The 23,787-nt window shown below is 41.2% G+C and overlaps 1 protein-coding gene and 1 non-coding gene across 4 annotated transcripts in view; one reads left to right on the top strand and one right to left on the bottom strand.

Moving 5' to 3' along the window:
• Nucleotides 1-2,111: 2,111 nt before the first annotated feature.
• Nucleotides 2,112-2,219, bottom strand: LOC125932429 (U6 spliceosomal RNA). Its single transcript, XR_007460600.1, has one exon. It is a non-coding gene; the product is annotated as a U6 spliceosomal RNA (small nuclear RNA).
• A 1,982-nt stretch (nucleotides 2,220-4,201) lies between these two features.
• Nucleotides 4,202-23,787, top strand: part of PHF8 (PHD finger protein 8) — a 94,242-nt gene continuing 74,656 nt past the window's right edge. The window contains exons 1-2 of one of the 3 annotated variants that reach the window (XM_049644619.1): nucleotides 4,202-4,867; nucleotides 5,923-6,112. In XM_049644619.1, coding sequence (XP_049500576.1) covers nucleotides 6,015-6,112 — 98 coding nt within the window. In that variant the 5' untranslated portion in view covers nucleotides 4,202-4,867; nucleotides 5,923-6,014. Of the gene's footprint in view, nucleotides 4,990-5,922; nucleotides 6,113-23,787 lie in introns of all 3 variants that reach the window. The other 2 variants (XM_049644620.1, XM_049644621.1) reach the window with 2 other exon arrangements.

Here is a 23,787-nt window from a genome sequence, read left to right as displayed (position 1 = left end):
GGTATGCCTGTACTCCTTACACTTAAAATGGGGATAGTACTAGTACTTCCCTCATAATGTTGCTTTAAGGACTGAGTTAATGTGTGCATGTAAAGAGCCTAGAATAGTGCTTAACATATAGTAAATCCTCAGATAATGTTATGTGTTATTATTTTTCTTTTGTTTTCACTGTACTTGTACTTCCCAATCTGTTTTGGAGCACACTTGTTCTTCCTCATGCAATTTTTCCCACTTCCCTCCTTCTTTCTCATTTACTTTATAGTCCACTTTAGCCCTCATCACTTTTCATCTCATATGTACATATTATATGCAAAGAGATGAATTGGAAAAGAGGCCATTGAAGTTCCCCTTAAGGAAGTAAACAGAGATTGAGTGGTGGTATCTTCAGCCTGTTTGCATGTTTACAATGGGAATTCATTTACTATTGTTTCTGTAATTAAAAAGAAATGTTTGTAACCATTAAATGGAGGTGGGGTAGGGGAGGAAAGTTTCCAGAGCAGCCTCCTTCTATGGTAGCCAGTTCACATCTTGCACTGATGCTATGAAGGACATAACCAGAGCACACATTTCTAGGGCAGCAGCCAGCTTCCTCCTATCCGTAGCAGTGCCAAGAGCTCCTTTGTCAGCAAAATCTGCGTCAGATTCACCTCCATCAGCTTTGCCTTTCCCATTATCTTTAGCATCTCCATCCCACCTCCCAAGAACACTAGGGAAGAACTTTCAGGGATGAGTACTACTATACATGGGTCAAATGCCACCTCCTGTGAAGGCTTTTGCAACATACCAAATGAACATGTTTGAATTCATTATAGCTCTTTGTTCCTACACATGTTGCTGATGCCTGTAGGCAGCACTTAGGGTTTGACTTTTTTCAGCCTTGTGTTGTTCATTGAAACCTGACTCCCTCATTAGACTGTATACTCTTTAAGGGTAAACACAGGGTCTCTTTTATTTATGACTGGAGACCCCACCCCAATCACCACCTATATCCAGTCCAGTCCATAATAAATGTTTAGGAAGTGTTTTTGACGGAATGCCCTGAACTGCCCCCTACCCCACCACATTAGGACTTTTGCACTTTTTAAAACAATTTTTTGTTTAATGTTTATTTATTTTTGAAGGAGAGAGAGAGAGAGACACAGAGTGTGAGTGGGGGAGGGGCAGAGAGAGAGGGAGACACAGAATCCGAAGCAGGCTGTCAGCAGAGAGCCTGGTGCAGAGCTCAAACTCACGAACCACGAGATCATGACCTGAGCCGAAGTCGGATGCTTAACCAACTGAGCCACCCAGGTGCCCCAGGACTTTTGCACATTTTATTCTTTCTGCCCTGTCCCTGGTTACTTCATATTATTCAGGTCTCAGATTACACACCACCTTCTACAAGAGGCCTTGACTATTTAAAACAGACTAACTTCTATCCAGATCTTTCTCTATCTCATAACTTGCTTTATTTTTCTCATAGCACTCACTGCAACTCATAGCACTCACTGAGATTCTCTTGACTCATTTTGTTGCTTGTTTCCCTAGCTGGAATGTGAATCACAGGAAGGCAGGGAACTTGTCTGTTTTGTTTGCCCTTGAGTCCCCAGTGCTTAGAACACTGCCTGGTAAATATAAATACATGAATGAAACTGTATTTGTTTGATTATTGACTGATCCCCCCAGTAGAATGGCAGCTCCATGAAGGTCGGGATCTTACCTGGGTTACCACTACATCCTCAGCACCTAATATGGTGCCTGGAGCATACTAGATGCTCAAGAAAGAATTTCTGGGTGAGTGAATTAATGTTTCAAACACACTTTAACTCAATGTGCTCCAAACTGAATTTAGTCTCTTCTTCCCCACCAAACCTGCTTTTCCTTCCGTACACTCCAGTTCAGTCAATGGCACCATCATCCACTCTTGACACCCAACCCAGAAATGAACTCACACTCCCTTCACTCATTCACCTATTTTCAATGAGTTCCCAAGCCCTGCCTATTCAACATCCAAAATATCCCACTTATCTAATCCTTTTCTACCTATGTTGCAGCTATCCTGATTCAGGCCTCATCTTTGTTTCATTACTAATGCAACAGCCTCCTCCCTCCTGTCTTCCCTTTTTTTCCTTTTTATTATGTAAGGCTTCACAACATTGTATGTCATCTTTGTGCAGGGGCCATGTTAATCTTATCTGTGTCTTTCCAATTTTATTATATGTGTGGCCAAAGTCAGCCACCCCCCCTCCCCCTTAAGCTAAGAAAGCTTTAGCTGCAGGGCATGTCACTTGTCATATGGTCACATGGTCATATGTTTTTATAAAGTTTGCAGAATATATTTAAACCACAATTGATTAAAACCACTGTCCCCTTCCACTAGTTTCCCTAGTCACATTTTCTCTTGTATTAGGTGGTGTTGGAGCTGCTTCAGACATTTTTGAGATCCAGCTGAATGGAAGTTGATTGAAGGGGGGATACATTTAGTTTCATTTTAGTGAGACATTTCTATATGGTTTGTATCTCTTCTTTATAGTTATTACCTAGGTGTAGGAATAGCTTCTAGAAATACTCTACCTTTGAGCCTAATTTTGTATTCACAAGTCCATATTCTTTTCTTAAAAAATTTTTTTTTACATTTATTTATTTTTGAGAGACAGAGAGAGACTGAGCACAAATGGGGGAGGGGAGAGAGAGAATGAGACACAGAATCCGAAGCAGGTTCCAGGCTCTGAGATGTCAGCATAGAGCCCTATGTGGGGCTCAAACTCACAAATGGTGAGATCATGATCTGAGCCAAAGTCGGACGCCCAACCGACCAAGCCACCCATGCACCCCTCTATTCTTTTCTTAAAGACCTACCTCACAAACTGTATAAGCTTCAGGTCCCACTAATCCTGAATTTTCCCCTGGCTCAGATGCAAATGTGACTTTTGAGTTGCTTTTGCTCAAAAACCTTTAGTGGTTTGTTATTGTTTACAGGATAAAATATAACATTTAACTTCTTTTTGTAAATGTTTTTCCGTGTGCCTCCATGCATTTGTACATGTTGATCCTTCAGTGAACTCTTATATAGCCTTCAGGTCTCCCTGAAACCTTCCTTGACAGCACCAAGTTGCTTCTGAGGCACTTTCATGACTTTATTTTGCACTTTGCAAGAGGTAGATATATGCTTACTGGACCTTGCAATCCCAATTGTTGGTTTGCATGTTTGTCTTCTGCACTGGCTGGCAATTTCCCCACTGGAGTCCCTCTTCATCATGGTATCCCCACGGTCTAAGCCACCATCACTTAGGAAATTGATGTGCATACACACATTTTCTTGTTTAAAGTGGTGGTGCCCTTTAAAAAATGAAATAGTAAAAGGATTCCTAGAGAATATTCTAGAATGTCAGAGAACACCAGCGCCATCTTCTATGTCTGTGGAGTTCCATTCATTCAACCTCTTCTCCCACCCACTCTCAGGCTAGTCAGAAAACACTGGGACTTGTGCATAAAAATCATGGCACAGTATCTGAACCAAACTGAACTGAAATGGTGGGGTCAAAGAATAGAGAGTTCAGAGGGAGCTGGGAAGTACACAAAAGCTTTACGGAGGGACTAGGACCAAGGGACCGACTGAGGGACCGACAAGAGACAACTCGGGGCGGGGGGGTGGGGTGGGAGAGGGGGTAGTAGAGGGTGCAAAGTTCAACTTCCCAGCTCTGATACTGAAGCCACTTGGCGTCCTTAAACCCATGTCTTCACTTGAACAGAGCTTTCCTTGTAGGGTGAAGAATAAACGATTCGGAGACCATGCAAAAGAGACCAGCCACAGAATGCTCAACAAACGGGAGCTACTGTGAGTACTCCATCTCTATCCTGGCCGAAGCCCGCCCCCGCGGCGACCCATTAGCTTTGCAGTTTGCAGTCACTGAGTTCACCTCCTCTCATAGGACGAGAAGGCTGCGGAGGAGGAGGAGGAAGTAGGAGAGGAGGGGTGGAGGGACAGTGGGGGTGTGGGGGGGGGGGGGGGGGGGGGTGACGGGGGAGGAGGAAGGAGGGTGCTTAACTCCCTGTTGGCCCGGAGGAGGAGGAAGGCTTGGAAGGCTCTGGCCCCACTCAAAATGGAGCCAAGTGACTGCCTCGCCTAAGATGGTAGCTTAAGGTCCTCAGCCTTGATTGGGTACCTAGAAGAAACGAGCGGGTCCAAAGGTAGCCGAATCCCGTCCCCCTTTCTCAAGGTGGCGCCCCGCCTCTGCTGGCGTCACGCGGGAGCCGCTGGCCTCCCTTCCCCGCCTCTGTCGCGGTTACCTCGTGTGCCCAGCCCTCATAAGATGGCGGTCTGGTAGCCTCCCCGCGGCGGCGCCGCCACTCTCAACATGGTAGCTGTTTACCCCATATTTCTCCTCCCCTCTCCGCTTCAACTTCCTCCTTGTTTTGAATAAACTTTATTGACTACTTCGAATTGCCTACCGTCGCCACCGGGTTTCTCCCGGCAGCTTTTCCGGCAGTTTTTCCTCCGACCTGGCCGCCGGTTATTCTCATTTCTCTTGCTTTGCTCGCAGCGATCTCCAGCCGGCCCAGGGACGACGCCGTTTGCCCGCTCCCCGGGCGGCCGCCGGACTAGGCCCGAGCTGCGGGCTCCAGTAGGCCCTAACAACCGGGCTCGGGGCAAAACCGTGGAGAAGGCTGCTCTGAAGTACCGCCGGGCGCCCAGGGCCGCGCAACCCAGCGGGTGGTTCTGGGGGAAGGCTAGCAAGATTCGCAGCGTTGCCGTGACGATCCCAGAATTCGGCGCGCGCCGCCGGTGGGGCCGGAACTGCTTGCCGATCCTCCGCTGAGCTAGGTGCTGAGGCGCTCCGGAGCAAGCCCGGCAGCCGGCGCGTCGGTGGAACAGAACTCCGCTAGTGTGAGCGATCCCTGTAGCTTTGCAGATGAGGAGGTCCCTGTAGGGTTCAGGGCAAAAGCCATTCTTGTCAGGTTTGGGGCGTGAGGAGGTTCCTGTCATTTTGGGCGGTGTGAAGAGATCTCGTAAGTTTCGGGGGCTGCAAGAATATTCCTGTCAGTCTTGAGATCTGTGATGAGATCTCTGTCAGTTTGGGGGGACAGGGGAGTCCTCGTCACTCTGAGGGGGCTGTGAGGAGATGCCTGTCCGTTCCCGAGCCGGAGGGGGGGGGCGGGTGAGATCCTTGCTTAGTTGCGGGAGTGTGAAGAAATTCTAGTCAGTTTCAGGGGTTTAGAGGAGATCCTTTTTAGTTTTGGGGGTGCAACTCGGAGCCCTGTCGTCTTCGAAGTAGAGGACGATCTGATCTTTTCTAGAATTGAGATTTATTTAATTTGTTGGGGTGATGAGACTACTGACTGGTTGGGGATGGAATGATTTTGAAAGTGAAGGAGAAGACCATTTCAACTCTCAGCACGACCCCAGAACTGTGATTTGAGTTGGGCGCCTAGTCTTGTCTGCCTTGTTCCTGAAGGCATCGAGGTGATTCTCGAGTAATCTGAGGCGACTTCCAGGGATCCCTCATCTCTCTCTAGTTGCCCCTATTTTGGGAGTGAGAGAAAGGGCTTTTTCTAAGGTACCCCAGCCTATTTATTTTGCCTCTGGTTTGCGTCATAATAAAGAGAGCCCTGGGAAGCAAGGTTGCTAGCAAGGAGAGGGTTCAGTAAGGGATTAAAGAAGCTTCCTGAAAAGGCGTCAGATATTTCCCTGAAACCCGGAAAGAAGTTATCACTGACTCAGGGGGCCGATGGAGCTGGGGGGCGGGGGAGAAACCTCGACGGCCAAATGCCGTCCTTTATTTGTTAAAAACATTCTGGTGGCCGGTGGACTTTTCTCTGATTGCCCCCTACAGCCACACCAGCTGTGTTGCATCCCGGCAGCACTAACTGCCCATTTGTGAACTGAGGGTTGGTACCCTGGGGGACCTGATTCATTCGGTAAAAAGTGTTGTTTGTGCCCAGCTATCGTCCAGAAAGGACGCGTGGTGCTGCCTCCTGCTTCTCTTGACGCTACGAACCTGGCCCGCCGCAGAGCGCTCCAAGGCCGGGCGAAGATGGCCTCAGTACCAGTGTATTGCCTCTGCCGGCTGCCTTATGATGTGACCCGCTTCATGATCGAGTGTGACATGTGCCAGGACTGGTTTCATGGCAGGTAAGGAGGGCAGTCCAGACTGGACAGGTGCTCACTTGCACGCTCCTTTCTCAGTCCTGTTTTAGGTTCCTGCTCAGAAACTTTTCCCCCTTCTCTGGCCAAGAATTAGCTCCAACCCACCTCCCAGACCCATGTTTTTTCATCCTTCCTTGCAAGACCAGGGCGTAGCTCACAATGACCTCTGGTGTCTCCTCTTTTTTTCTATCCCATGTGTTTCTTCTTTGTCCCCTTTTTTATTTTAGGAAGTGTTCTCTTTCCAGCCACAAAGAATGTATCATTTTTGTATGCTGGCAATTGTGTTTTGCCTCAGATTCCGGCTTCTTGGGAGACAGTGCTGTATTTTTGAAATAATTGAAACAAACATGGATTTCAATTGTGCCTTTCAACTTACTATCAGAGTGTCCTTTGGCAAGTTGCTTTGCCTCTCTGAACCTCATGGTCTTTGCCTATAAAATATATCTAATACATCTGTCCTGATGATTTGAAGCGTTTTGCATGCATTCAGCAGGTGGAGACAGAAATGCAATAGTACTTTATTTCTTCAGTATTTATCTGCAGAACCATCCAACTAAATTGAAGTAAGCAGAAGAGGTATTGGGTAAAACAGCAGGAGCGAAACCACTAATGAATTTCCTCCAGTTAACCATGTGTGCACAGAAGCATCTGTCACCCAGGATTCCAGAGAAGTTAGTGTGTGGGAAGAAACTGATGTTCTCTCGTTGTTGGGACTTAAGGCCCAGTTATGGAAAGAAAACCATGAGAGGAATTTTTGCACTGGAGTACAGTATGATAGATTCCACAATTTTCAGTTGTCACTAGTCCCTTCTGAATGAGCTCCTGTTGTCCCAGCCAAACTGAAGGTTCTGGTACTGCTATGCTGAAATTCTGCTCTCAGCAGGGACGGCCCCTTGCAGCGCCTTCAAATTCATGTTCAGCTGATCTTTATTATTTATTGTGTGCCAGGTGCAGAGTTCTTTTTACTGCTTCATGTGATTTCACTTAAGAGAGGACAGACCTAGAGGGTGGGGCCTTTTTCTTTCCTCTGGAAATAAGCGGGATTAAGATGATTTTCAGGATTCCTGGTATCTTTGCTAGTGCTGATCAAGTCACTCCTCTGTTTAAAATTCTTTTGGTGGTTCCCCTACAGAATAAAATTCAGTCTCCTTTGTGTGACAGACAAGACCTTTTGTGATCTACTTGTTCAGTCTCATTTCCCGCCACTCCTCCTCCTGGTTCTTTCTTTATGTCCCAGCAAGACTGAACTACTTATAGTTCTGGGAAAATTTTATACTCCTTTATCCCTCTTTTTCTTTGTGCATGCAATTCCTACTAATGTCCTCCCTTTTATAGGTCATGGCATACCTCCTCTGTAAAAGGCCTCCTTCCTCCTGGTTCCCATTGTACTTTGTGTACATCCTTATTGAAAGTAATTATTTCATCATATCATAGTTATTAATAAACCTGTGTCACTCATTAGCCAGAGTTATTTGAGGGCAGAGATGTCATCTTTTCATTTTTGGTATCCCCAGAACCTAGTTTAGTGCTGAACAGATAATAGATATACTGAGTGAATTTTTGAATGAATGAATGAATGAATGAATGGGCCTTCTTAAAATAAGCTATTGCCTGTGGCCTTTGCTTTGGATTATGTGAGAAGTGTGTAGATTCAAACCTGGAAAGTGAACTGCCCACAGTATAGAGACTCTAACTCCATAGTCTAGGAACAGAAAACCGGAACAAATGCTTTCTGAGTGCTTACTATATGCCAGGCCCCATGACAGGGACTTTGCATAAATTATTTGAATCCACACCCAATTAAAAGTTAGGTATTTCTTTTTTAAATAATGTTTTAAGTTTTTTCCTGATTATATGTGTGAGACATGCTCATTGTAGAAAAGACAAAAATAATAAGGAAATCAAAATCATCTATGAATCTGCTGTCCAGCATAATCCCCTATTAAATGTTTTGTTGCATTATCTCCTGTCTTTTGACTTAGGATATAAACCTATATTTTTATAACATGGGATTGTATTATAAATACCATTTGTAGCCTGACTTTTATTCCTATTTAACATTCTACTGTGAGTATTTTACCAGGTTGTCAAATATTCATGTAAATCTCATTTCTGATATCCCACCATATATCTATGTGTCATCAATTACTTGGTCATTTCTTCTGTGGTTGGATACTTAACATCATTTCTACTTTTTTATAATATGTTATGAGGGAAACTTTGGGAGTTCTGGAAATGTTTTTCATTTTGATACAAGTTGCTGGTCAAAACAAAAAGAGAAACATGGTGAACATTGTTGCACAGTGTACTTGTTGACATTTAGAAAGAACACCACTGAGGCCATTATGAATTGCAAATTTACAAATGTAGAAATGGGTTTATGGGATAGGCTCCTCCTTAATTACATTTCTGTGGTGAATCATGGGTTTCTGCGAAGACCCTGACACAGGTTAATTGCCTTATTTTTTTTTCTATGAAAGAGACCACGTTTTTATCTCTTCTCATTCCTCTCTCTATGGGCTAGCAGAAAACAAGGAAGTCATCTAAGAATCAGGTCCTGGTGGGCTGCTCTTGCTTAACCCATGCGTTGTGTGCACATGCACACACACCAGGCTCACAGTGCTCCATATAAGATTGTACTTAAGCACAATCGAAAATTAAATATTGTGGACTTTTCATGGTTGCTCACAACATTTAAGCCCACAGATGCCTTATAGGTGATATAAATCTGTTCACATCTCTGATGATTTCCATAGGCTAGGCTGCTTCAAGTCCAGTTAGGGATTAATAATGCCAAGTTACTTCCTGGAAGATGACTATTCCATTTTGCTGCTGAGAATCTAGAATTCATGGAATTACTTTCTAAGTCTGGATTTGAACTTAGAATTATCTGGTTCCAGAGTCCAAGTTCTCAAAAGTGGAAAAAAGTTGGTGTTAACTTTTTTTCTCCTGTGAAGGGCTGGGTTTTTGCAAATCACTTTGATTTGTAGAACAATGGTTCTGAAACTTTAGCATGGATCAGAATCACTTGAAAGACCTATTAAAAGACAAGATAGGTAGGCCCCACTTGCAGGGTTTCTGATTTAGTAGGTGAGTGGGGGGCCACCCTCAGAACCACTGATTAGAGCATTATTCTGTCTCAATTCCTTCCCTATCTGTGGAGTGTGACAGCTTCTGGTTTGGGGGATGGGTGTGCTAACATTTTGTTCTCAAAGTATGGTTCATTAACTGGGAATTTTTTAAAAATGTGAATTCTTGGGCTGGGACCCAGCAATCTCTATTTAACAAAACGAAAGATTCTGATGCACCCTAATTTTTGAGAATAATTGTTGTACACTGGTGAAGAATTAGCTTGTGAGCATTGACTTCTGGGGCTTTGGCAAAACCTCACCACTTTGCAGTTTTCCTATCTATAAAGGAAGTGCTGGTTGGCACATCTCCAAGTGGGGGCGTGGCTGAGGTGTGGACTCGAAACTCTAGAGGAAATGGCACTGGCTTCAGAACTGGGTTCGAATTCTGACTCTTTAGCAAAGGATTTCAACTCTGTGAAGCCTCAGTTTCCCCAGGAGTGGTTGTAATGATTTAAATAAAATGATAATGGCCTTTGTTTATTGAGTACTAGCTAATGTGCCTGTCACTATGCTAAATACTTTGCTTAATTATCTTTATTTGATCTTTTTTTGGTTTTAAAATTATGGATTAAATTTATTTAATAGTTTTAGGACAATGAAAGTTCTCTAATACCAGATGTATTGTGGTAGTTTATGCTTTCCAAAGCATTGATACATTTCATCTAGGTTGTCAAATTTAAGTGTGTAGAATTGTTCAAAATATTACTACCCTTTTGATATCTGTAGGCTGGCTCTGTGGTGATATTTCATTCCTGATACTGAAAAATTCTCTTTATTTCTCAAACTTCATAGACGTTTGTCAGTTTTATCGATCTTTTCAAAGAACAAGCTTTTTGTTTCATTGACTTTCTCTATTGTCTTTCTGTTTTCAATCTGGATTTCTGCCTTTATTATTTCCTTCCTCCTGTTTTGGGTTTATTTTCTTACCTAATTTCTTGAGGTGGGAGCTTAGGTTATTGATTTAAGTCTTTACCTGTTTTCTAATGTAAGCATTTAGTGTTATCAATTTAGCTATGTCCCACAAATTTTGGTATGTTTTCCTTTTCATGTAGTTCAGTGTAATTTTTAATTTCCTTAGAGACTTCATGTTTGACCTAAGAATTGCATAGCAGTGTGTTGTTTAGTTTCCAAGTGTTTGTAGATTTTCCTGTTACCATTCAGCTACTGATTTCTTATTGGTTCCATAGTGATCAGAGAATATACTCTGTATGATTGCAATTTCTTTAAATATATTGAGGTTTGTTTTATGGCCAAGGATATGGTCTGTCTTGGTAAATGTTCCATGGTCACATGAAAATAATCCTATTGTTGGGTTGAGTTATTTTTTTTTTATAAATGTTGCTTTACTCCTGTTGGTTGATGGTGTTTCCTGAATTCTTCTCTGTCCTTGGCTGATTTTCTAATTAGTTCAGTCAGTTGTTGAGAAGGACGTATTGAAGTGTCCAGCTACAAGTGTTGATTTGTCTGTTTCCTTTCAGTTCTATCATTTATTGCTTCACATTTTGCAGCTTTGTTGTTTGATGCATATGCATTTGGGATTGCTACATCTCAGTGGATTGACCTTTTATCATTATGTGATGTGCTTCTCTGTCTCTGATAATTTTTTTGCATGCAAGTCTACTTTATGTCATATCAATGTAGCCACTCCACTTTCTTTGGATTAAAGTTTGCACGGTATATCCTTTTTCATCCCTTTACTTTCAGCTTCTATCATTGTATATAAGGTGAGTTTCTTGTAGACAGCATATAGTTCGGTATTATATTTATCCCCTTTTGGTATATTTAGACCATTTCTGCTTAATGTAGTTATTGATAGCTTAGGGCTTAAGTCTGTCATTTTTGTTTTGTTTTATTTTCTGTTTGTTTCCTCTGTTCTTTGTTTTCTTTATCCTACCCCCCTGTGGGTTACTTACACCTTTTCTAGAATTCCACTTTGGCTTATACATTGTGTTTTTGAATATAGATATATATAGCTTTGTATAGCTTTTTTAATGCTTGCTCTAAGTATTAACATAATACTTACATAACTTATTACCATCAACCAGTATTGACATTTTACCAGTTTGAGTGAAGAGTAGAAGAAACCTTACTTCCCTTTAAATTCCTTTATGCTACCCTGTTTATAACATAATTATCTTAAATTATTTTGTCTATATACATTGAGAAATACATCAGACAGTGTTATAATTTTTGTTTCAACTGTCAAACATGATTTAGAAAACTCAAGAGGAGAAGGAAAGCATATTGTAGTTACCCAGGTATTTACTCCTTCCCTTGTTCTGTCTTCCTGATCTTCCCAAAGATTCTTTTTATCATTTCCTTTCTTTTAAATTTTTATTTTACTTTTTTGATGTTTATTTTTGAGAGAGAGAGAGAGAGTGAGAGCAGGGAAGGGGCAGAGAGAGGGAGACACAGAATCTGAAGCAGGCTCAGGTTCTGAGCTGTCAGCACAGAGCCTGAAATGGGGCTGGAACTCCCAAACCATGAGATCATGAACTGAGCCTAAGTTGGAGGTTTAACCAACTGAGCCACCCAGGTGCCCCATTTCCTTTCTTTTTAGAGAGCTTCATTTAGCCATTTTTCTAGGATAGTTCTACTGGCAACAAATACTCTTAGTTTTCCTTCATATGAGAATGTCTTGATTTCTCTTGGATTCCTGAAGGTCTTTTCATTTGATATTAGATCCTGGGTTTTTAGTTCTTTTCCTTCAGCACTTGAAAACTATTGTGCTACTTCCCCTGTGGCCTCCATTGTTTCTGATGAGAGATCCTTGGTCATTTGAATTGGTGTTCTCCTTTAGGTAATGTGTCATTTCTTTATCACTGCTTTAAAGATTTTTCCTTTGTCTTTTGTGTTCAGGAATTTGATTATGCTGTTTTTCAGTGTAGAAATATTTCAGATTGTCTTTTGTTTTAGTTGTCTTTTTTTATTTAAAAAATTTTTAAAACATTTATTCATTTTGGAGAGAGAAAAACAGCATGAGTGGGGGAGGGGCAGAGAGAGTGGGAGACACAGAATCTGAAGCAGGCTCCAGGCTCTGAGCTGTCAGCAGAGAGCCTGACGCGGGGCTCAAACTCCCAGACCACGAGAACATGACCTGAGCTGAAGTCAGGACATGTAACTGACTGAGCCACTCTGGCACCCCTGTCTTTGGTTTTGGTCTTATAGGTTTTTTAAGCTCTGTTCATAATTTTTTAATCTATTTTTCTTTCAATTTTATTGAGATATAATTGACATACAGTACTATATGATTTTAAGGTGTAGAGTATAATTACTTGGCTTATATATATTGTGAAATGATTACCACGGTAAGTTTAGTTAATATCCATCACTTCATATAAATACCTCCCAGAAGAAAGGAAAGAGGTTTTTTTCCCTTGTGATGAGAACTTTTAGGATTTACTCTCTAAGCAACTTTAATAAGATTTACAATACAGCAGTGTTAACTATAGTCATCATATTGTACATTATATCCCTAGTACTTAGTTATCTTATAACTGGAAGTTTGTACCTTTTGACAACTTTCTCCAATTCACCCATCCCCAGTTCCCCCCACTTCTGGTAACCACAAGTCTTATCTCTTTTACTATGAGTTTGTGGTTTATTTTGTTTTGTTTAGATTCCACATAAAAGATCATAAGTTATCTTTTTCTGACTGACTTATATAATGTAATGCCCTCAGGGTTTGACCATGTTGTTGCAAATGATAGGATTTCCTTTTTTTATGGCTTAATGAAATAGTGTTTCAGTGTGTGTGTGTGTGTGTGTGTGTGACATTTTCTTTGTCCATTCATCTTTTGGTAGACACTTAGGTTTGTTCCATGACTTGGTTATTGTAAATCATGATGCACTGAACATGGGGGTGCAGATATTTCTGCAACATAGTGATTTTGTTTTCCTTTGATATTTACCTAGAAGTGGAATTGTTACATCATATGGTAGTTCATTTAAATTTTTGAAGAACCTCCATTTTTTTTCCACAGTGGCTGTACCAATTTAAAATCCCACCAGCAGTGTACAAGGATTCCTTGTATGGACTTTTTTAATGATATTTTTCCAGTCTATGAACACAGGTTATCTTTCCATTTATTTGTGTCTTCAGTTTCTTTCATTGATATAGTTCTCAGTGTAGAGATTTTTCACCTTCTTGGTTATTTTTATTCCTAGTTTTTGATGCTATTGTAATTTTTTTGACGCTATTGTATGTTTTTTTGATGCTATTATATGTATTGTATTGTATGTTTTTATTTCCATAGTTTTTGATGCTATTGTAAGTGGGCTGATTTTTTTTTTGTTTCTTTTTTAGATAATTTGTTTTAGTATGTAGAAATGCTACTGATTTTTGTATATTAATTTTGTATCCTGCAACTTTACCTAATTGATTAATTAGATCTGAGTTTCTTGGTGGAGTCTTTACAATTTTCTGTATCATGTCATCTGCAGACAACTTTACATCTTCCTTTGTAATTTTGATGCCTTTTATTTCTTTTTCTTGCCTGATTGCCCTGGCTGGGATTTCTAGTACTGTGTTGAATAGGAGTGGTGACAATGGGCACCCTTGTCTTGTTCTTGATCTTAGAGGAAAAGTTTTAAACCTTTCACCATTGAATATGATGTCAACTGTGGGCTTGACATATATGGCCTTTATTATGTTAAGTCACGTTTTCTTCTATAACCCATTTTTTGAGAGTTTTTATCATGAACAAATGTTGAATTTTATCAGATACTTTTTCTGTACTTTTTGAGATGATCACATGGTTTTTTTCTTCCATTCTATTAATGTGATGTATCACCTTTATTGATTTGCTTATACTGAAACATTCTTGCATCCTAAGGATAAATCCCACTTGATCATGGTAAATGCTTATTTTAATATATTGCTGAATTCATTTTGCTAGTGTTTTATTGAGATTTTTACATCTATATTCATTAGGGATATTAGCCTGTAGTTTTCTTTTCTTGTAGTATCTTTTAGTGTCTTCGTCTGGTTTTGGTATCAGGATAATGCTGGCCTCATAAAATGAGTTTGAGAGTCTTCCCTCTTCTTTGATATTTTTGGAGAGTTTGAGAAGAATTGAAATTCTTCTTTAAATATTTGGGTAAAACTCACTAGTGAAGCCCTCTAGTCCTGGGCTTTTCTTAACTGGAAATTTTGTTATTGCTGATTCAGTCTCCTTACTAGTAATTTGTTCAGACTTTCTATTTTTTCCCAATTCAGTCTTGGTAGATTGTATATTTCTAAGAATTTATCCATTTCTTGTAGATTGTCCAATTTATTGGTGTAGAGTTGTTCATAGTTCAGTCTATTTTCTTTCTGTTCAAAATTGGATAATTTCTATTCTGCCTTCAGGTTTACTGTTTTTTTCCTCTTGTCTCCATTTTGCTGTTGAGCCCATGCAATGAATTTTCATTAAACTTATCGTAGCGTTCTGTTCTAAAAGTGCCATTGATTCTTTTCTGTATCTTCTACTTTGCGGAAGTTCTTTATTTTTTGCTGACGTTTTCTATCTATTCATTTGTTTCAGGCATGTTTGTAATTGTTCCTTGAAGCATTTTTTATGATTACTCCTTTAAAAATCCTTGTCAGGTAATTCCAACATCTGTGTCATCTCAGTGTTGAGATTATTGATTTCCTTTGATCATTCAAGTTGTGATTTTCCTTGTTCTTGATATAATAAGTGATTATTTTCATTATATCCTGGATATTTTGGGTATGATGTTAGGAGATTCGGGTATTATTACATCTTCTGTTTTTGCAGGCCTCTTTAGACACTGCAATTTTAGTGGCAGGGGAAGAGGGTACCCCTTAGTTACTGACAGGTAGGAGTGGAAGTCCAGGTCTCTTAGTCTCTGTTGACACCCACTACTTCAGGTCCTATTGTCCCTAGTCAGGTTGCTTTCTTCTCTAAGTTCACACATGCAGTAAGTGGCAGAGGTGATTCAAACCCAGGCAGTTTGGCTCCCAAGGCTGTACTTTTACCTCTGTGCTATATTGCCTGTGAATACTATACAGAATGCCCTGCTTAGTTGTGGAGAATAAATGTGATAATATACATATAACTCATAGCTCAGTTTTCTCCTCAGTTCCTTTTATGCAGGCTTCAAATTTGGTTGTTTTCTCCTCATCCCCTTAACCTGATCTGTTTACTTTTTACCACTTATGAAACCTCTGGCACCACTTGTCCATCTCTCCCTCTAGAATGTCTACTCCATGAGGGCAGTGGCTGTTCTCAATCAATATTTATTAAGTTTATGCATTTACTTTATTAACAAATATTGGTTGAGTGTCTACCATGTACCAGGCTCTGTGGTACATGTTGGGGATAATTCATCTTAATCTTGAGACCTGGTGCTGTGATAATTTGCCTCTTCACTAAGGAAGCAAATTAGCATCTAGGACCCTTGGTCTCAGTGATAATTATTGAGACAGTGCAGCCACAAGTCTGATTTTCATCCGTCTGTCTTCCTGATGTGAGGAATTATCTAGCCCAATGAATGTTTGTTGAATTGGGTTGAAGAATAAATAAAACAAGACTGGAAGATGGATAAGGTGAGGACTTCTGGTGAATGAGATTGATGCTGTCAAATGTAGTGGGGCAGGTAGCAAGTGAATGAGCAGTTGTAAGTCCACGTGACGAGTGCCAAAATAGGGATAGTGTGTCGGGGGGAGTGCCATGGCAGCAGGGAAGAGGAAGAGCAGGAATGTTTTAGGCATAGGGAGCCATGTGTGATGAGACCCATAGAACTGAAAGAGCATGGCACTGAGAGTCCAGTTGGCTTTTCAATTTTTTTTTCATGTTTGTTTATTTTTGAGAGGGGGGAGGGGCAGAGAGAGAGGGAGACACAGAATCAAAAGCAGGTTCCAGGCTCTGAGCTGTCAGCACAGAGCCTGACATGGCTCCAGGCTCGAACTCACAAGCCATGATATCATGACTTGAGGCAAAGTCAGACCCAGCTGGCTTTTCAGAGCAGGGCTGACGTCATGGGTGTGTGACCAGTCACACAGAGCCTCATATTTGGAAGGGGACACCATGCTTGAGGTTTAATGTTTTATGGTTGTTTTGAAATTCTTAATAATTTTACCTGTTTGTATGTGAAATTTATGTTTTGCATGTGAAATCCAGTGGGACAATGGATTGTTTCTTAGGGACTTAGAGCTTTAGCTCACATGTGGTCCTACCTCCTACTGCCTCCCTACTCCCTGAACAGATTCTCAGTTGGCTGCCTGGGGCACCAGGTCTGGATGCAGGTGCAAGAGAGTCAGCGTTGAGTGCATGCATCCTGTGCACTGAGTCACAGGGTGTGGCCTGTACTTCCCCTTTGAGTATCCTCATGCCCAGAGAGCATGACAATAAATAACAAATAAAAAGGCCTATAACAAGTTGAGAGACTGTGGAAGAAAGGAAAATAGATTTTTTTCCTCTGTGTTATGAACAAGAGGCTCCTGATTTTCATTTGCACCAGGCCTTATAAGTTATGTAGCTGACGCTGCTCGTGAGAAGCCAGAGTTGAGGCCAGAGAGGCAAGGCTTGTAGACCATGGTAAGTTTATACTTTAAACATAAGAAAAATAGGAAGGCTGTGAGGGGTTTTGAGCAAGGGTTGACAAAATCAAATGGGTGGGTTTTTAAAAAGATTATTTATTTATTTGTTTATTTATTTATTTTGAGAGAGAGCACACATGCGTGTGCTCACACACATACGCGCGCACGCACAAGCAGGGGGAGGGGCAGAGAGAAAGGGAGAGAGAATCCCAAGCAGGCTCTGCACTGTCAGCGGGGCTTGAACTCACAAATCGTGAGATCATGACCTGAGCTGAAATCAAGAGTCAGATGCTTAACCTACTGAGCCACCCCAGGTGCCCCTCAAATTGGTGTTTTTAAAAGTGGTCCCTTTGGCTGTAGTGTGGAGGGCCAGTTGGGTGAAGACAGAGTAGAGGCCAGGAGCCCAGTTGGAGGGCAGGACAGTAATCCTAGCTGGAGATAACAGGGGCCTGGATTAGGGCAGGGGCAATAAGGATGACAGAAGGGCACAATTGATAGCTAATCAAGAGATAGAATTGCTAGGACATGATAGCTTGAATGATACAGAGCACTTTCTATGTATGAAGCAGTGTTGTAAACACCTTTTATGGATTAACTCATTTATTTTTGATAACAACTTTGTGATGTACATACAATTTTTATCCCCACCTTAGGGATGAGGAAACTGAGGCACAGAGGTAACATGCTCAAGTTCCCATACTAATAAGTGGCAGTTACAGCTAGGATATAAACTCAGGCAGTCTGAGGTTATGGTGCCACTTGCCAAGAGAGGGAGTATGTTGGGGGGGGGGGGCAGGCCGAGGGAGGAATTGAATTTGGACATGTGAAATTTGAAACATGTAAAGAGTCTATCCAGTAGAAGTACCAGGAAGCATTTCTAGGGAGGGGTCTGGAACTCAGCAGAGAGATCTAGCTTGCCGTCATAGGTGCATAAGGGGCACATTGAGCTCTGGGAGTGAGATCGACAAGGGAAAGTGAGGAGAGAAGAAGGCCTAGGAGCATCAACATTTAAGGAGTGGATAGGACAAAAAGGGTGCATTGGGAAACAGAAGGAGCAGCCAGAGACATAATTAAGATCACATCACATCCCTGCTTACCATTCTCCTATGGATTTCACCCAGTTCTTCACTCAGGAGAAGCCAACATCCTTTACGATGGCCTATGAGACCCTACTATGTGAGCCCATTACCTTTCTGACCTATTACTGTCCCCCTTACCCTCTCTATTCCAGAATACTGTCCTCCTCTGTTGCTTCAGTAATCTGGGCACACTACTACCACAGAGCTTTTGTACTTGCTATTCTCTCTACTTGGGATGCTCTTCCCTCATATCCATATGGCTTGCTTCCTTACTCCCTTCAGGTCCTTATTCAAAAGTTATTTTGTCAGTGAGTTCGTATGTAAGATTTCAGTACCTATTGGCTTCCTTACCTAAAATTTCAATACCATTGCTATCCCCTTACCCCACTTGTGTGTATGTGTGTGTGTGTGTGTGTGTGTGTACACATGCACATATATTCCCCTTCCTGCTTTATTTTTCTACTTGGTTCTTCTCACTATTATACAATGTATCTCACTGATTACGTGGATTTATTTTGTTTCTTAAAAAAAATTTTTTTTGACGTTTATTTATTATTGAGAGACAGAGAGACACAAAGCGTGAGCAGGGGAGGGGCCGAGAGATGGAGAGACAGAATCTGAAGCAGGCTCCAGGCTCTGAGCTGTCAGCACAGAGCCCGACGTGGGGCTCGAACCCACAAACCATGAGATCATGACCTGAACCGAAGTGGGACGCTTAACCGACTGAGCCACCCAGGCACCCCGGATTTATTTTGTTTCTTGTTTGCTTCTGCCACTACAATGGTATCAGCTCCAGGAGGGCAGGGATTTCTGTATGCTTTGCTCTATGTCCTTACCTCCCTAGCAGTTGGACCAGGGCCTGGAAGATGCTCAGTAATGGGTTTTAAAAAAATTTTAATGTGTATTTATTTTTGAGAGAGACAGAGTATGAGTGGGGGAGGGGCAGAGGAAGAGGGAGACAATCTGAAGCAGGCTTCAGGCTCTGAGCTATCAGCACAGAGCCCGAGGCAGGGCTTGAACTCACAAACTGCGAGATCATGACCTGAGCCGAAGTTGGACGTTTAACCGACTGAGCCACCCAGGCTCCCCTCAATAATGTTAACTGAAGAAATGGGCATCAGGCAAATGGGGTGTTATAGAAGTCAAGGGTAGAGAACTTGTCAAGTGGGGAGAGAGCACAGGGTCAGCACTGTGTGCTAATACTGCTAAGAGATCAAGTGAGATAAAGGAGAGGAGTACTTATTGCATGTATCAATAAGGAAGTCAGAACATTGATGAACTCTGTTTTAAAGAAGGTGGGGACTAAAATCAGACTGCAGCAGGGTGAGAAAGTATACATAACAACTCTAGAAAATTCCTCTTATAAGTTTGGCTCTGATAGAACATCTCTGGGTAATACCAGGTGGCAAGAAGTAGGTAGACTTTTTAGTGTATACAGTTTTGTACCTTTTGAGTTTTGTGCCATTACTAACTGATAACTATTCAAATAAGTCAGTATCAACCTGCATACAAAGAAGATATTTGGCTGTGAAGTGGCAGAGGGGCAGACAGGAGAGAGGGTCTTATCTTTTTTAATTGTTTAAATGCTATTGTGAAGGGGAAGGAAGGGAGGGAGGAAGAGGTTGAAGATACTGAAGAAAGAAGGGATAATTGATTGAGAAGATTAAAAAAAGATGGGAACCTGGGTGGAAAAGCCAACTTTGGAAAGATTGAAGGATATTTCTTTCATTGTAACCAGAGGAAAGGATGGGTACAGAAGGAGGTAGATTTGGTGTGGAAAGTTGAGATAGTTCCCATCTGATTACTTCATCTTGTCTAAGAAGTAGGCAGGGTCATTTTCTGAAAGAGGTGGGAGGTAATGGGAGCATGGATTTTATATAACCACTGTGAATGATGGGAGAGAGAATTGAGCAGGGAAATATAGGAGGATTCTGAGGAAACATGACCCAGATATTTTTTCAATAGACTTTATTTTTTAGAGTAGTTTAAAGTTCACAGTCAAATTGAGAGGAAGTTACAGATATTTCCCATGTTCCTCTTGCCCCCACATGTGTAGCCTCTCCCATTATCAGCATTCCTCACCAGAGTGGTACATTACCATTGACAAACCTACACTGACACATGATTATCACTCAAAGTCCATAGTTTACAACAGTGTTTACTGTTGGTGTTGTACATTCTATGGGTTTGGACAAATGTATAATGACATGCATTCACTGTTATAGCATTTTAGTATCATGCAGAATAGTTTCACTGCCTTAAAAAAATTCTCTGTGCTCTACCTATTCATCTCTCTCTCCCCGATAACCTCTGGCAATCAGTTTTTACTGTCCCCATGGTTTTGCCCTTCCCATAATGTCATATAGTTGGAATCTATAATGCATAGCCTTTTCAGATTGGCTTCTTTCACTTCATAATATGTGTTCAGGTTTCCTCCATGCCTTTTCCTGGCTTGATAGCTCCTTTCTTTTTAGTGCTGAATAAACATTTCATTGGATATACCACAGTTTATCCATTCACCTATTGAAGGACATCATAATTGCTTCCAAATTTTGGCATTTATGAAAAAAGATGCTATAAACATCCACGTGTAGGTTTTTGTTCAGTTCCTTTGAGTAAATGCCAAGGAGCATGATTGATGGATTGTATGTTAAGAGTATGTTCAGTTTTTTAAGAAATTGCCAAACTGTCTTCCAAAATGGCTGTACCATTTTGCATTCCCACCAGCAGTGAATGAGAGTTCCTTTTGCTCTACCTCCTCCTTAGCATTTAGTGTTGTCAGTGTTCTGAATTTTGGCTATTCTGATAGATGATGTATAGTGGTATCTCATAGTTGTTTTAATTTTAATTTTCCTAACATATGATGTGGAGCCCCTTTTTATATGCTTATTTTCCATCTGCATATATTCTTTGGTGAGGTTTCTGTAGAGATCTTTTGCCCATTTTTAAATCAGGTTTGTTTTATTGCTAATTTTTAGGAGTTCTTTGTATATTTTAGATAGCATCCTTTATCAAATATGTGTTTATGCAGTTGTTTACTCCCAGTCTTTGGCTTGTCTTGTTTTTCTCTTGACAGTATCTTTCAAAGATCATATTTTTAATTTTAATGAAGTCTGTTTTATCAATTCTTTTTTTCATGGATCATGCCTTTGGTATTACATCTAAAAATAATTATTGCTATGCCCAAGCTGATTTAGATTTTTATCCTATGTTCTAGGAGTGTTGTACTTTCGCATTTTACATTTAGGTCTGTGATCCATTTTGAGTTCCGTTTTTGTGAAGTGTACAAGTTCTGTGTCAAGATTCATTCATTTGCATGTGGATGTCCAGTTTCAGTACCATTTGTTGAAAAGACTATCTTTTTGCCCCATTGTACTACTTTTGCTCTTTGTCAAAGATTAGTTGACCATATTTATGTAGGTCTACTTCTGGGCTCTCTATTCTGTTTTATTGATCTGTTTGTCTATCTTTCATCTATACCACACTGTCTTGATTACTGTAGCTTTATGGTGAGTCCTGAAATCAGGTAGCATCAGTCTTCCAACTTTGTTCTTTTCATTTGATATTGTGTTGGCTATGCTGTGACTCAGATATTTTGGACAGTGTGAATTTATTGTGGTGCTGATCCAGTGGTGATTTTTCTCCAGCCATGTCCAATGGTCCAGTGTTACATAGTTGGATTGAGCCAGGGTTGGAATGTGCACGTGGGAGTGATGGAAAGGCAGTGGGGCAAGGGAGTTGAGGATATCTGTTGGAGAATGGCTGAAGTGAGGAATGCTGGAATCTAAGCTAGATAGGGAAGAAGGGTGAAGTTAAGAATAGATGAAGAGGTGAAAAGTAGGCTCAAGGGATTTTGAGAGCAAAGAACAGGTGTAATGAATAAGAGTTGGATGATTATATTTGTGGTCACAAGTATGCTGTATGAATTTCATATTCTAGATGTGGAGCTATTGCAAGTATTGACAAGGGCTGGATGATGACCATGAGAATTGATAGCTGAAAGGGAAGTGGAGACACCAGCCTCTGAAGATAAGGAGGTCAAAGAGCTAAGAAGAGGCCAGTGTGTTGGGCCTCTGCATCAGTACTAACATCATGTGGGATGTTGGCAGGACTTGGGATGGAGAAGAATCTGTGAACAGGTTCTTAAATGAGTGAAAGGGGTATGTTGGGGAGCTGAGGAGCTGACAGTGAAGAGGAGTGGAAAGAGGCATGTCTAGATGATATGAATCTCAAAGGAGTAAGAGATCTGGGGCGCCTGGGTGGCTCAGCTGGTTAAGCATCTGACTCTTGATTTCAGCTCAGGTCATGATCTCGTGGTTCATGGGTTTGAGCCCCTCATCAGGCTCTGCGTTGACAGTGCGGAGCCTGCTTGGGATTCTCTCTCTCCTCTGCTCCTCCCCCACTCGCTCATGCTCTCTCTCTCAAACATTTTTTTAAAAAGGAGTAAGAGATCATACACGGGGTAGAGGAGAGATGATCTCTCACTGGAGAGTGAGGGGAATGTCTGCTTCCAACACAGCCCTGAGTTACATAAGGGTCTGGTAGAATGCATAACTTCTGCCTGATTGGGGTTCTAGCACAGTGCTTCTTAGATGTTCTGTGGTGAAGGACCAGGTTTGTCTGGTTTTTAAAATTTCCAAACAATAATGGACCAATCATTTGGTACAATAAAAAATGAATTACTAGAAAAATGGATGAACCAAAAAAGCTGTACAAAATATAAGCCCCAATTTCTTATTGTTAGATTCAACAGAGATAAAATTACTCAGCCAAATTGTCATAAAAGTTTGTGGATGCTCATGCTGACTTTTTGTACTTATTACAGACCTGTGGTGAACAGTTCACGTATCAGCATTAGTCTGTGGACCACACCGAGTGGCACTTGTATAGAGAAGATGGCTTCTCCTAGGAGAAGCTGTGGTCAGTTAAGCCAGGAAGGTGAAGAAGGGGTTTGTTGAAGGGGTTATGAATTAGATGGGTTTACCAAGAAATGGGGTTGCTTGGGGATACAAGAGAAAAGTTAGGAATGTTGATGACCAGTGGATGTTTGGGGGTGGAGAAAGTACATAGCTATATGGGATGAAAGTTCAGGAGAGAGGGATGAATAGTGGGTCCTTCTTGAGCAGTGTCCAAGGCTAATGGGTGTGAGACAGAGAAAGCATGTGGTCTGACAAAGTGAGTTAATGCTACAAGGTCTGGGGAATATATTTAAAGAAAGTTTAGGCAGGTGAAGGGTGAGATGTGCTTCTCTGTGCTCACTGTGCTAAGCACTTTATTTATTATTTTATTTATTATTTTTTATTCTCAAGTTAAGATACAGTGTAGTCTTGGCTTCAGGAGTAACACCCAGTGATTCATCACATATGTGTAATATGTGCTCATCCCCACAAGTGCCCTCCTTAATGCCCATTATCCATTTAACCCATACCCCCACCCCTCTACCCCCATCAACCCTCAGTTCTCTGTATTTAAGAGTCTCTTATGGTTTGCTTCCCTCATTATTTTTCCTTCCCTTCCCCTATGTTCACCTGTTAAGCTTCTCAAATTCCACATATGAGTGAAATCATATGATACCTGTCTTTCTCTGGCTATTTCGCTTAGTGGCAAGATTTTATTCTTTTTGATCATTGAGTAGTAGTTCATTGTATATATATACCACATCTTCTTAATCCATTCATCAGTTGATGGACATTTGGGCTCTTTCCATAGTTTGGGTATTGTTGATAATGCGGCTATAGCCATTGGGGTGCATGCACCCTTTCTATCAGCATGTTTGTATCCTTTGGATAAATTCCTAGTAGTGCAATTACTGGCTCATAGGGTAGTTCTATTTTTAATAAAAAAAATTTTTTTAATGTTTATTCATTTTTGAGAGACAGAGAGAGACAGAGCATGAGTGGCGGAAGG

Source organism: Panthera uncia, chromosome X (genome assembly GCF_023721935.1).
Source record: "Panthera uncia isolate 11264 chromosome X, Puncia_PCG_1.0, whole genome shotgun sequence".
NCBI classification, from domain to species: Eukaryota; Metazoa; Chordata; class Mammalia; order Carnivora; family Felidae; genus Panthera; species Panthera uncia.
Note: the sequence above shows the minus strand (reverse complement) of the source record. Positions and strands in the feature narration are given on the sequence as shown.